Source organism: Drosophila tropicalis, unplaced genomic scaffold (assembly GCF_018151085.1).
Source record: "Drosophila tropicalis isolate 14030-0801.00 unplaced genomic scaffold, ASM1815108v1 contig_169, whole genome shotgun sequence".
NCBI lineage: Eukaryota > Metazoa > Arthropoda > Insecta > Diptera > Drosophilidae > Drosophila > Drosophila tropicalis.
In genome coordinates, this window is record NW_027172614.1 from 34,533 (window position 1) to 49,718 (window position 15,186).

At 37.9% G+C, this 15,186-nt stretch overlaps 1 protein-coding gene across 1 annotated transcript; it reads right to left on the minus strand.

Moving 5' to 3' along the window:
- Positions 1 to 6,244: 6,244 nt before the first annotated feature.
- On the minus strand, positions 6,245 to 8,639 carry CPT2 (Carnitine palmitoyltransferase 2). Its single transcript, XM_068283764.1, is given in 5 exon segments — positions 6,245 to 6,550; positions 6,606 to 7,846; positions 7,848 to 8,096; positions 8,098 to 8,370; positions 8,430 to 8,639. Coding segments are annotated over 5 exon segments (2,001 nt in total). The 5' UTR covers positions 8,529 to 8,639; the 3' UTR covers positions 6,245 to 6,411.
- Positions 8,640 to 15,186: the final 6,547 nt, after the last annotated feature.

Consider the following 15,186-nt stretch of genomic DNA (forward strand, 5'->3'; position numbering starts at 1 on the left):
GCCGCTCCACAGTGCCACTTAATTATATATTTAAATTCCAACTGTGCGTTGGCTCTCCGCAATCGGACAAAAAAAGTTCTTCTTCTCTACCTACAGGTGTCAACGTGGAAAAGGTCGGTCTTTCGTTAAACGAATCACGACCCAACCGAACTAATGCAATCCACATATCATGCAAATTTTTTATTTCTTTGTAGTTGTCCTCGTTGTTAGTTAAAGAATGTAACAGATACATTCGTTCTTGAAATTGAAATTAAATTACATCCAAGACAAGAACAGACTGTGGGACAGGTTTTTTTTTTTGTACGGGATAAAGGTATAAAAAGGCCATATTAGTTATTATAAAGTAAGGTTTGAAAGCAAAAATTAAAAGTCAAAGTACGTAAAAAGTATTAATTTCAGTTGTTGGAGTTGCCGGCACACTCAGAGTGCGAAAATTAAACAAATTCATTAATCCTAATAAGCGTGAGATAATTCATAACACTCCTCACAATGGGAACCAAATTCTTTCAGCGTTAAAATTAAATTAAAATATGTTAAAAATTTGTTGTTCTTTCCCTTTTTATCCCCCTTCTGAAATTTTCACAACGTTCCTTTTTTTCCGTTGATTTATCTAGGGGTAGGCTAATCCAGGCCTCCCCCCAGCTAACCAGCGCCGTTCTTCCTCCGCATAGACACACACACTCACGCAATAGCGTCATAACTGACTGACTGGCTGCGTGTGTGGTGGCATTTTTATTGTTGTTGACTTGCGTATTTAAAGCGCCTTCAAAGCCATCTCCGGATAGAGCTTCTCAGGCTCCAGGTCCAGGTTTTATGACCTCCTTGGTTGTTTCTTCGTCGTTATTATTATCGTCATCATCATCCCAACGAACGAAGGCGAAAAAAAAAAAAACATTGATTCATCGCAAATTTATGCAAATTGCCCAGTATTCGGCGACTGCCTGGAGCAGCCTAAAAATAGACTTCTACAAAAAGTAGGCATTTTGAAGCTCTCGATTAGGCTCGGCGTGAAATTCATTTGCCTTAAATGAATTAGGAATTTTGTCTTTAAATGAAATCGGTTAATTAACTTTAACGCCAACCAGATATAAATTTTTACACACCAAAGTACTTCTTATTGAAATGACAACAACTCTGCAATACCTTGTAGAAAAAAAAAGAATTAGCGTACTGAATCTTTCTTTTTGTATTCATATGTATATGTATATATTATAATTATATAATACATATATATGTATGTATAATATATAGGATATATAGGATTTTGGTTTTGAGTTAACTTACATTTATCTTATAGTGTTAGTAGATTATCGTTCCTGTTTTTTCTGTATGCCACATACTTACGTAATTTAGCAATTTTTTTACACAACAATTGCAACGTTTATAGGCGGCAACAAAAACCTTTGGATTGTTATCGGTAGAAAGCAATTGTCAGGGGATGAAGAAAACACTTTTGCTGCTTTATATTACATACACCCACACAACAAAATCCAAAATACCATACAAACATCTACCCACATATAACTATTAACAATGGCGTGCTAGGAGGAAAAACATGTTGGCTCAACCATTTTCTGTTTCAGAAAGCAACTTGATGACGTGGCCAACAAAAGTCCTTCATGCTACTCAAGCTAGTTGAACTGAAGGTTAACATACTATACTAGGGCGGACCCTGGGCTACATTTCATTCCAGTCGGGGTTGATGGGAGTGAAGAGAAAGGGCTCTAGGATGCATCTAGTTAAGCTTTAATATTTCTGCGGTGATAAAACTGCATTCCCCTTTGGGCAAACTACATTGACTGCCATGACTGAATCCCATATTTTTTACAATATTGATAAGGACAAGAGCACGGCGAATGATTCTCGACTCAAAGGCTAAGGCAAATGCAAAATGTAATTACTACGATGAAAAACGACACACTTGACCTACATACTGGCCTCACAACTACAATGGCAATTACTTCCGCACGTTTGGTCAACATACACAAGGGAAAAAAAGACCCTTTGTGTGCCTTTTGTGCCGTGGAGTTCTCTAATAAAATCCTGGAAGAGCAGCATGGAAAATTATTGCATAGCTGGCAATATTCTCAGGCATATTTGGCATAAGTACAAAAAAGTGGTCAGTGCTTCCTTTTTTTTTTTTTTGCCTTCATTGTTGCTCCGGATTGCTCATAAAATCCTTGATACTTGGATATCTTCACAACTTCATGCTGTCATATGTGAATTTACGCAATCAAAGAGGGTGTCGAGCTCAGGCCAGAAGCTATCATAACTTGTGCTTCAGGACCAGACACAAAAACCCAAAAAGGCCAAATCGAGGCCTACCGCCTCCCATCCCCATACATTAATCAAATGTCACTTTGAAGTTGTAGCCCAAGATAAATGAAACTATAATACATATACATATGTATGTACATAAATATACATAAATATACATATTGTTATTTTTGGATGGAAATGAAAACGTTTTTTGGCGCCGCGAGCTGTAGAAATCGGGAAATTAATACATAGAAAGCCAGAGGAGATTACGCCAAAAAGCAAGTAAAGCATTTATGTTTACCATAAAGAAAAAAATGTTCCAACTTGACAAAATACTTTGGCTTTATATCGACTTTCTAATATTCTTTAAATTTTATATACAAAGCTTATGTTTAAATTATAAAAAAATGTTGTGCTAAATTCACTTTAGTCACTTCTAAGATTAAACAAAATATACTGTCATATAGAAACTGTTTAGAAGTATGTCTAATTGTAATGACTTTTTTGTTAAAAAGACAAAATCTTCTTTTTGTGTTGTCGTAACACAGTGGTTTATAATTTTCATATCCCCTGTCCAGCTGCAAATATGAAATCAACTCCTAGACCAAACTCTAAAGATAGAAGTTCATGATGTCATTTTCGGGTGAAAGGACTCATGCTGTCTATGTTTGTGTTAAAAGTTGTTTCCGCTTCTGTGGCTAAGTCATCATATGAGAATGAAAGGGGAAAAAGGCAAATGATAATAAAAATGCTGCTGTATAAAGACGAAATGTAAACACGATTGTGGCACGTATGAGCCACGAAAACAAAACCCCGACCGGGTTGCTTCAGCTTGAACGAAGTTTAACTTAACCTAATTGACTCGGCCTCTGCTTTGATGGATATGGAGTAGTTTCGTTACATTGGGTTAATCACGAGGAGTTTTCTGGCTTCCTGGCTTTCTGATTCAGCCGGTCCTGATGATAAGCCATGTACGAGAGCAGAGACAGTCATATCTCTTATTATGTACATGTATCTAGCGCTTACACGTAGCTATTTTGGTTTCTACTCCCGACGTTTGAACATTCGGAGTTAACGCTTTTTGTGCTATTATTTTTTGAAACATTTAACTTGCACTTTCAATGAAAAATACTTTGTTAATCAACTTTCTTTGTTTTGGTACAGTTCCCGTAATATGAAGAGCCTTTCAGTCTCTTTGAGACGAGGACTGCTGCTTCAGTAAGTACTTGAACATCCGTTAAAAATCTTTTTCTAAATTACTTGTAATTTTAATAAAATGCTAAAAATTGTCATTGTGTATCTGACATTAATATGTGTAAACACATCAGATATCAAATATTTAGCAAATTGTCTTTGTGTTACGTGGTGGATGCTACGCCGTTCGCTGCTGGGCGTAGCAATATCAATTTAGCAAGGGACGGAAACGGTTAAGGTTTTTAAGTGCATGCCATCTGCACAGACATTTACCCATTCACCTTGAATTGCTCATAAAATTTATGTTAATTGCGTAAAGGACATGATCCTAAAAGGAATCGACAAAGCATGCACACATGCTTTAAATTGTCTTATGAAAGTTCTTTGAAAATTATATTCTCATACGAAAAATGTTGCACATCTTACATGTTTACGAGTTACTTAATAATACGTGCAATTGGGCCTCGAGGAAATCTATGACACTTACAAACAATTTTTTTTGATTGAAAATTGGCTAATTGGAGCAAGGTCATGCCTAGGTCATGTGTTGGATAAGTTAATATCATAATAAGCATTTAATTAATGCGACTGACATTTGTGATCATTGGGGATAGACCCAAACTAATTTCCATATTAATTGGTCATTAGTTAGGTGAGAAATGTTTCTGTTATTGCCGCTCGTTTCGACTCGGGCATGGGCAAGTACATTAACATTTCATATTAAGCATACGCAATGTGTTTTATATTGGGTACCCGTTCGACTGATGGTTATGTTAAACTGTTACTGCTTCTGATGCGGTTGCGGTGCGGCTTGCCAAATGTTTCTTAACTTTCCGCTGTTTTCATCTTGGGAAACAAGTGTTGATATCTCGCCTAATGGCAGTAACCACAAATTTTCCCATAAATCAAAGAAGAAACCGAAGTGGAAGTTAGCCACAAAAACTTTTTAGGTCCTGTCAACATCAGCTACAGCAGGAGCAGAACTGAAGTAGGCCTAACGGCTAATGAGGCGTGAGCGAGTCCTGACCATGAAATTAAATATTAATATTCAATTAGAAGAATAATTATTGATTTTCCCTCTGGGTTATCCCGCAGTTGTTTGTTTTTTGCCAGAGTTTATTTAGCCTTTTGACTCACATTGGCGTGTGGCAATCGGATGCACAGGGTCTGGTGTTCAAGGGGCAGGCAAAATAATAATAACAACAGCAACAACTTGACTCATTTTCATTTACTTCATTTATAAGCCAGGCACGTTAGGACTTTTTATTACAGCCACATGTTCTGCTACTACAGAATGAACTATCATTTGAGGGAGCCAACGAGCAAATTCAGAAGGACTTGGTGACAGAAAATAAAAGAGTGGACGGAGTAAGAGAAAATAGGAATGGATAGGGCAGATGTTAAGATTCCTCAACTCTGTAGCCAGCCAGTCTGGGTCTCATTTTGAATAATTTAATGAGCTTCTCATGAATGGCGGCGTATGCGTAATATTAAATCCAAGCGGCCGCACATTTTTCATACTCACTTACCCATACTCTCACACATGCCATCAATATACATTCTCATACTCGTTCTTGGCTACTGTGTGGCATTTAAATGCCTTTTTAATTGTTATTACTGTTTGCGCATGGAAAACATGGCCGTAGACGTAAAATTGTCCAAATTATACGACAAGTCAATCCTTGCTTTTCTAGAATAAGTGCCATGACGTCTAGGGTACCTTTCGAGAGTCGTTTAAAGTCCGTTTCCATTGTCTGCTCGATTTCAGTCCCAGTTGGTTTTCGAATTCATGGAGAAACTTTTTATTACAATTAAGAGGTACAAGGTATATGTCCTAGTGTACTCCAGTTTCGGACCCAAACTCGATCCCATCCTGTTTGGATACGCCACTGCTGCAGTGCACTACATATATTGTTCGTACAACATGCACTTTAATGACCATCTTTTCTTGAATATTTTAATACCTCATTAATGGTGCTGCGACACCAACGAATGATATATCAGCTACAAGCTAAAGGGTTGAGGGCGCGGATAAAAAAAACAAAACCTAAAGGTTAAAGCATAGCAGAATTAATAAAACGAGTTAAGCGAATTAATTCATTTTTATTGGGCCTGGTTGCCTAGCTGATTTTCTTTATGTATTTTCCGCGACATTTTTATAAGCAGCAGTGGGAAACAAAATTGACAGTCAGCTTAATGCTAAAAAAGTGGAAATTGTTATATTTGAAACAAACTGGGTATGGGCGGTATATGACAGGTTGAAAACATATTTTGATAAACTTTCACGACAAGAGTGGGCCCGAAATCAAAAGTTTATATTAACCCCCATCCAAGAACTAAAACCCAACTATGCCAGCCAAAGATGTCGATGTCGTTGTCCTTGTTAGTTACTTGTAAGTTAGGCGCAAAAAAAAGGTCAAGTGGGTTAAAGTTTCCTTCGGATTAATCAACAAAATTTGCTTAATATGTGTGTGGGTATAAAGAGTTTCGTGGGTGGGCATGCGTGTGTCGATTGTTCCCTACTTATGCATACGAAATGAGCAAAAGGGACTTTGAATTTAGAACCATTTAAAGATAGCACTTTGTTTTGTTTTGTTTTTTTTTTTTTTTTTTTGTGAGTGCTGTGCAAATTAAATGCTTAACCTGACAGAAATTTCGTTTAGATAAGTACATTAGGAATACGTTCTAACTAAGACATTTAAACTATAAAAGTGTTCAAATTCGAATGTTCTTTGCATTCCCTTCGGATTAGATAAAAAAAGGAGCTGTGTGCATCTTAAAACCAGTGAGCTAGGAAGGGGGCCAAAAAGTGTTCTCTCTTTTTATTATCTATAAATTTGTAAAACTTGGAATAAAATATTGCGTTTCAGACATTTTGAATACATAAAAGCAAAATTTCGTTTTGTTTTCGGCTTCCTGCCTTTTCTTAAAGCTGCGTTGTTTGGGGCTGGGAGCCGTCTACTTAGTGCTGCTCTGCTCAATAATGTTATATATTTTATTAAATGCCGATTCTAAGCTATTAATAAAAACTTTGCCATCGGCTTGATCCTTATACGTGGTTACAATGGCACCGGCAAAGTCATTTTGAATCGAATAGCTAAAATCAGTTAAAATAAGTGAATGCTGAAGAAGATGATTCATTGTAAACTCACCCGATTCCCAGGCCATCTTTAACCACTGGGCCAAAGGAACCCGCTAATAGGGCATCAGAACCCAATGTAGAAGTGCTGATGATGTTATGGTTAATTCGTTTATAGGCTTCAGTCTCGTATAGGTCGGGTTGTTGTAAACCCTCCAATTGGGCGATGTGTCGTAATGCAAACAGATGACGGTCAAAGCCTTGTCCCATGGCTGCTTCTTTGGTTAGCTGTCCATGCATTTTGCTGCACTTGTCGATCATGGATCTTAATTCATTGGCAGATGGTTTTGAGCTTTCCGGTTTTAGGACTGCCTCACAAAAAGCTTGAGTAGCCGTAGAACATGGTCGCATTGTCTCGGTGCGACCATGACGAAATGCTGAGGTGCTGCAGGACTCGTAGGTACCCACATATTTATTGAAAGCTTGCCTATAAGCGAGCTGGAACGATAGTTGTATAATGGAATCGGGACTCAGGCCGTACTGTTTGCAGGTTTTTTTGTTAATGCGAGGATATTTTAAAAGATTCATCTCCAGGCTATTCACAACTGCGGAGTTTTTGGCAAAGGCCTCCTCTACGGAGCTTTTTGTTTGATTATCAATATCAAAGTTAATCGCACGAACATTGCCAGTATCACCATCGGCAGGAGTATGGACAGAATCTGTAGAAACAAATGGCTGTTCTAGGGTATCCTTGTACACTTCGTTGAAATACCGCAGAACAGCCACACCGTCGCCCCAAGAGTGCTCGAAGTGAACAGATGCAGTGCCATCGGCACTGATTAAGAGGGAAATCGACTTGTCAAACCAGCGATTCGTTGCCTTACCTCCTAGCAAATGTTTTAGCAGAGGCACTTGGTTCTCCTCCTGGAAGACGCCATCCTCCTTCGTGTCTAGGCATACGCAGAACAATGATGCATCAACTTCGCGTTGTAAAATATCGGCATTATGTGAGCTGCTCACCAAATGGGCCCTAGCTTTGGCCCATTCGTCTCTTTGGGCAGAGGTTAAAACACCCAAAGGTACTTCTGCTTCTTCCCGCTGACTATCCAGTTGGAGTACAGCTTTAAGCCTGCCTATAATCACACTTGGACTCTCTATGAAACCACTGGAATCAAGTACATTCACTGCATACATGTGGCCTCTTCGCATGACTAGAATATGTTTTGATTCCGGTGCGTGGACCAGCTCATCTTTTCCCAATCGCGGTATGCGGGAGGTGCCAAACAGCCTATGGTATTGGCTCATGTCCAAGGGGGAAAGCTTTGAATGCATAAGAAGCATATGTAGCTAAAGCTTTGGGAGCCACCTTCATCCAGCGACGATAGCTGGCGGTGTCACTCTTCTTCGCGTTCATATGGTAGACCTCCGGTTCGAGAAGACCATTTTGAAGTGAGCGCCAAAAGCGTAACGAACTGATAATCAGATTTGTGGTTCGAACTATCTGCTCTTGATACTCCGGACGTACATCGCTTTTCATTACTAGTAAGGGATTATAATTAAGGGGGCAAAGGAGCCCGATCAGATAAATACATATCGAACCAGGGCTGAGATATATAACTTGTGTGCTTATTCCGATCGTCGATATCTTTCAATTTGGCATGCAATTCCATTCCAATGCCCTCACGGAATTGAGTTATCACCTGTTGTGTATGACCAAGCTCTGAGGGAGTCAGCAACGGGTGGACAGCTGCCAGGAATCGCTGGCAAGTATTTTCCAGCAAAGGTATAGGTAATCTCGGCAGTGATCGTTGAAAATATAAGGTCGGCAATTTGGAGCACTGAAAGAAGGGGAAACACTTTGTCAAATATCCAAATTCTCTAAAGAGTCTAAACCAACCTGTAGATATTGAAAATGCCGGCCATGAGTCGTTGTCGTGGTGGAGGAATAGCGACTTAAGCCTGTAGTAGCAGTTGCATGAACTTTTCGTCTTAGCATCTTGAGGAATTTTTTTGTTTTTTGTAAATTGAATAACACAACAAAAAAAAAGAAACCAAAACTGCAGCGTTTCAAAGTCCACAATCCGTAACAACAACAATAATAACAGACGCAACAGATGAAAATAGAAATAGTGTGGCATCTCCATTTGGCCATGTCTAGATCACAGCTGATCAATTATCGATAAGTCTGACTGGTCTGCCATCGATTATTGTGTATCTCATGGCGGGTGTTTTTGAATTCAAAAATAAAAACTACTTATGTATAGATGTATGTTTATGAATTAATTTAATTTAATATTCTACTTTTAAATTAAATTCGATGCTGCTTTAATACTTCGAGTTCATCTACACGCACCCAAAAAATTGCTTTTTAAGTTCCAAGAAGCTATAAAGCCCATCGATTTGTACGATTTCAAAGTGCTTCAGGTGCATTCCTCAAGCGTACTTTCACCTTTCGTTTGAAAGATAAACACATTTTCTGCTGGAATTCGCATGGTCAGGAGGATGAGTACATAAGTGGTGGGTGGATGGTGTCGACTGGACTGGACGGGTATTTATTTGTTTCACTGTCTGCAATTCGCGGCACGGTCAAGTGCTTGACGTGGCGCTGTCTGCGTTCTCAGGTGTTGCCACTGAACTTGGAAGAAAGCGCAGAGGCAAAATGCAAATTTGAATAAAAATTTAATTCTTGCCTTGTCGAAGTTAACGAGCAACCTTTAGGTGCTTATCGATTTAGCTTTGCAATTCGCACCGAAACTAGAAAGATAGAAAAACACCATAAAACTTTCTATCCACAATTCTTCAAATTAAGCAAAGTGCGCGGGTGAAGGCTCTCTGGATATTTGCATAAAAGCCAAAGCCGCGGATGGGGATGCTGGTGCCGATGTGGATGGGTTGCAGTGTAATTGGGCAAAGTGAAATTGCGTTAATATTTAACAAGACAAGTGAAAGTGCAGAAGTGAAGTAGATAACTCTGGCCCAATGCAAATGCGAGTGCAAATGGGGAAGAGGATGCGAATGCGAATGCGGATCCGGATGCCAAACTCAGAGTCGGAGTCTCACACTTGGCCAGCCTTGGTGCAAAGTGGAAAATTATACAAGCGACAGAGCCGAGGGGCACCCTACTAAATTATAAGGGAAAAATGAACGAGGAAAAGTAAAAAAAAGAGCAGGGTAAACGCTCAAGTCCAGCTTTGCGACTTTAAATGTTAAATGTTTGCAATAAAGTCAAATTAGCACCCATATATGTACATACGTGTGTTCACATGAACATATGTCGTAACATGTCAAAAATGGGAAAGGTCACATCGTAATGAATTTAATTAAAGAGCCGCCATTCAATTTGCACTTTACATTTGGCCAGTTTTAATTTTTGCAATTTTCTCAAAATTGATTTATTTATTTATGGTTTGTAAAAACGAATGCGCAAGGGAGGACTGCTGATGTTGACAAAAAAAAAACTTTTCAAATATATTGTAATTATAATGCACAATTACATAATTTGCAAAAGGAGCAAATAATGCTTATGTCGTAAACGTAATGGATAACTTAGGAATATCTACATACATATGTGACTACATGTTCAATGTATGTTTGTACATACATGTGCGGTTAAAATTAGAAGGAAGATTAAAGTATTCTCGGGGGTTCTTTAGTTGCTAAGGCAGCAAACTAAATGATATGCACGTTCTGGTCCACATTTTTGATTTGCGTTATTCCTTTCTGATGTTGCTCCACTGAAATTTCGCAATAATTTTAATAATTTTCATACTTTTTTTCCGCAACTCCCACTCGCGCTCTCTCTCCTCCTTGGACATTATTAACAAATGGATTTTCTTAGCAAAATTTTACCCGCTGTGTGGATTTATTAAAAGTCAAAGGAAGAAAATAAAAAATAAGGAAGACAAAATAAAAAAAAATATTTCAAAGGAAGACAAAAAAAAAAAAATATTTCAAAGTCGCCTGGGATTTTAAAATATCCTATACCCATACCTAATACCAGCTGAGTTCCAGGTGTCGGAGGTGGTATAGTATTAGGATTGGTGAAATAAACTTATAAAATTTTGAGGCTTTGAAGTAAGTTTGTGTGTGGTCCAAATATACCCTTTAAACCAAATCGTTGGGTGGTGCAGGGTATGCCAAAGCAGAACAGCATGCTCATTAACGGGGGGAAAAAAATACTTGACGCCTGCTGACACTTTTGGTTGTTGAAAGTTTAAACTGTCGTGGCCAGATGTCAGCGAAATAACTACACAATAAAAAAGAGAAAGAACAGAAATGAAAGCAAAAATAATGTGCAAAAATAAACATTTGTTTTAAGACAAAAAAAAAAAAAAAACCAAAAGAACGTTGGACCATTTGGTTTTGGTTTTTTTTTTTTTTCAGAAGGTGGCGGACAAAATCAAACAAAGCAATTCCGTCACGTTTGAAATACTAAAAAAAGGTCGACAAGTTTGGATTGGGATACGCTTTATTCGATTTGAGAGTGACCTTTTTTGGCGGAAGGAAGGCGGTTTTCAAACAAAGCCGAATCGAGTAAAGAGTGTTCAGGTGGAAAAAAAGGGAAAACATAAATTTTCCATTTCTCAATGACAATGACAAGTAACGGCGAATGTCCTCTGTGGTAGACAAAATACTTTGCATAGGAATGCGTCAGCATAAAATGCTTCATTCGAGCAAAACATTGTCATAATTTTCCTTCCACACTACCACATACATGTACATACATATGTATATATAAACACACTTACAAATTCACGCACACAGAAGGAGAACAACAGGGAGAACCATATGAAGGGAAATATGTATGTTGTACCAGTTTCAAAAGCCAAATTCAAATGTAAGCAATGCTTTAGGCACAAAAATAAACCAGAGACAAAAGAAAAATGTTGACCTTAATGCTGCCTCAAAGGTATTTCCAGTAAATTTAAATCAAACCACCAATTTTGCAAATGCACAACAAATAAAGCTGAAAGATTAGCCGGCTCAACTACAACTCAATGATAACGTGTGGGAAGAAAATTCGCTGGGCAAAGATACCTCTCCTTCTCCGTCTCTAAAGTCGTTGAACAATCTATAAACAATAATAGCTAGTCTCATTTGCTTTACTTGCCCTGTAACAGATTTTATGTACTTCTTAATTTATGGTTAATAGACAGCAGAAGGAAAAGTGCGGCCTGACAACTAACATTTTAATTAATGTAAAAATAATGGCAGAGGGCTGAGGGGGTGGCTGCGGTCAAGGGTCAATGGGGGTCATCGGTGTAGGTAATCAATATGTATGTGTATGGAACAAGTGCCATAAAATGCAGGATGTTACTCTTCAAAATGATCAATGAGTTTATTGATTGGTCATGCTCACTATATGAAATGGACTGCAGTTCGAGGGTGGAGAATGGCGGAGAACCGCTTTTAAAAAAGAACATCGTATAGTCATGAAAAATAGCCCTTAATGAAATTTATCGTTTATATGTACATATATAGAAAACTTTTGTATTTAAGAATAAAATACCACAGAATGTACTTCTCCAAGCGAATTATTCGAAATATTGAAAAAAACCAATCTGAATATCAATAATTTGGATATTTGCATGAATTACATAATTTCTGTAAGTTTGCTTTTGTCTTCGTCTCCATTTAATGAAAACCAGCCAGTAGAGAGAATGATAAAACTAACCAATACAAAGCTGGAAGTTAATAAGCGAATAGAGCTAGCTTCTCTTTGCTCTATTTTTTCCTGTCGGCTCTCCTGATGATGATGTTGTTGTTGATGTTATTTCTAGAAGGCCATACAAATTGCCGTTTTCTTTTGGCGTGCCCATCTAGCTGAAAAAGCAGCAGCAGCAACAGCAAAGAGGGTTCATTTTTCACAAGAAGCAGAACAACTACGGAACAAGAGGCGCATTAAATTGCTATAAAGTCATCGGCATCGCCCAGTCCAAGTCCCTCGCGCCCCTAAGGAAGGCGAACCGACGTGAAGAATGAACAGTAGTAACTTTAGTGCCTGAGACGACATGTGACTTTTGTTTGTTGTAAATTAAATTTTTGACGTCTCAGAGAATGCTCAGTTCAGCTAAAGTCCTTCTGTGGCCTTTGTTTTACGTACCCTGCTGCGTAACGCTAGGCCACAAGGTATACTAAGATTACCAAAAAGCTGTGTTTTAAGTTGTATAAACATGTGTGCTTGTTTCTGTTTCTAACTGGTACGAACAGCTAGATGTGTGATATCAAGTACTTAGCTCTCCTACAGAAATATAGAGTATCCGCCCTCGACTATACAATGGTAGATTTTCTTTATAATTACGAGGAATTCGGGAATTCGACAGACGTCTGGCAAGGCTAGCTCAAGTTGTTGGAACCATAATCTAGCAGATTGAATTGTTTCGTTCTTTGCCTGTGGCTTTTCCCATTTTGCGTGAGTTTCGTTTCTGTAGAGCGTTTTGGCGCAATTTTATGGTCAGCAATTAACAAGTTGAGAGAGCGCTGCCCTCGAAAGTAGGCAACACTTTTCACATATGGCGTGCTGCCATTCATTAATCATGATGGCGTCTAAATGGGTCGCATTGCTATGGAGAGCGATGAAGGGGGACATTTCTAATGGCCTGTTTTTACGGCAATCGTAATGAAATCGAAACGAAACGGAAATGTATACAAATAAATCACGTTCACATAAATTATGACGAAAATTCCTTCAATTCTCGTCCTGCTCGCTAAAAATAACAAAATGTCTGCCTCTTTGCGTCAGTTACAACAGAAACATGAAGCATTGGCCATTTTGTTTATTTTCCTTTTTCTTTATTTGCCTCAACATTGAAAATGGTTTTTACTCTGTGATAGAATTAAAAAAAATTTAACTTTGTTTTGTGTTGCTTTTGCCGACTGACGTCAAAAATGTCCTCACTAAAGGATTTGAGTGTGTGGATACGAGACTACACCGCAATGCCAACGAATGACAGTTTTTTGGCTATTGGCAATGAATAGAAAAGCTTTCAGTATCCATCAGAGTAAATCCAGCCAGGCTCTCAAAGTCTAAAATGGCAAATCAATGAGTGATTTGGAAAGATGTTGAAAACGGAAACCATCGAGAAGAGAGCACTGCCATCGATAAACCCTTTTGGCAAATCCAAAATAAAATGGAAACATAAAGAAAATGAGTTTGTTGTATAAACTAAAACTAATTTATGCATAACTTTGGGTAATCTGCTTTAAATAGATAGACACATTAGTTAAAGAGCAATTTTGGAATTCATAAAACAAAAGCAGCCTCTCTGTTAAAATAATAGGTGGCTTTAGGCATACTTTCAATCGATTCTCTTCTGTCGGAAACAAAAAAAGGGAAATATTTGGCATATTATATATGTACACACACTCCACGTATGTGTGTATATCAAACGCAAATATCAGATATGAAAGTATTGAAACTGCGAAATGGTTAAAGTTGTATTTAATATTTGTATTGTGCAGCCAAATACGAACTTCATTTCCGTTAAGGACAAATAAAGGATGGGCAAAGAACAGAAAAGAAAAGAGGTGTTCGTATCTGTTACGGCAAATTACGTATGCAAAGGACGAGAACAGAACCGAGGTCTTTAGTTCATTTTGGGTTTTCCCATTGTCTTTCCCTTCTGTGGGCTCAACGTGATTGCCTTGTCCATGCATTTATTTGCATGTTTACCGTTTACCTGGGCAGTTGTTTTTTGCATTGGCAGACGTTGCTGTATTTATTAAACATCAACTTGTCCTAGCAGATTGCATCTCACTGGTAGAAACACACATAGATTCGCACTCACACACAGATTTACATATGTAGTATGCAAATTGAGTGACCCCCAACATTTGTAAAGTTAAAGGACTGCGATTTGTTCAATTTTTTTCCATTGGGAGCCCATCAATCTGGCTAAGCGGAATGGCTGAGAGTACATCGACTATTTATTAATTTACTATCCAACTGATATAAACTCGACCAAGAACTTATTCGTTGAGTATGCTTATTTTGAAATGAAATCGTTGCTAGTTTGTCAATCCCAATTTATAAAAGTTATCTGTCCAAAAGTTTTGCGCTCAACACTCACTTAAAGCAGACTCGTCTATGTACTGTACATCTGTTAAATCTTTTTATTATTAGATTTTTGATTTGTATGCATAACAAGGGGACAATATAAAACCCATTTAGTTCAAAAATGAATATTTATAATGCCCAATTGTATATGTACCTATTCCAATTGAATTTGTGAAGAGCTGCAGTAGTTTTGTAATGGTATATAGCTAACCATAGTTGCTTTATAAGGTATAAACGATTTGTTCTTTGCATATATTCTTTTTTTTTTTGGAAATTCACACAAATAACTCAAATATGTATAATTCCAAGGTCTGCATGTTTCTCAATGTCTTATCACGCATAATTTGGCGAACTTTTCATTTTGTATTTTTCCGGCAGACAATTTGAAAGATGCCACCAGAAGCACCAAAGAGGGAGACGTTCGTGTATTCAGTATTTGCATTACCAACTTCATGTTACCATTGAGCAGAGAACAATTGTTATTTTTACTTCCTCTCTACACGCACACACACACACACACACACCATTCCGTTTCATTTCCAGTGGAGAAAATGTATATGGAAGGCTGTACAAGAGGCGAGACTGCGTAACTGCGGAA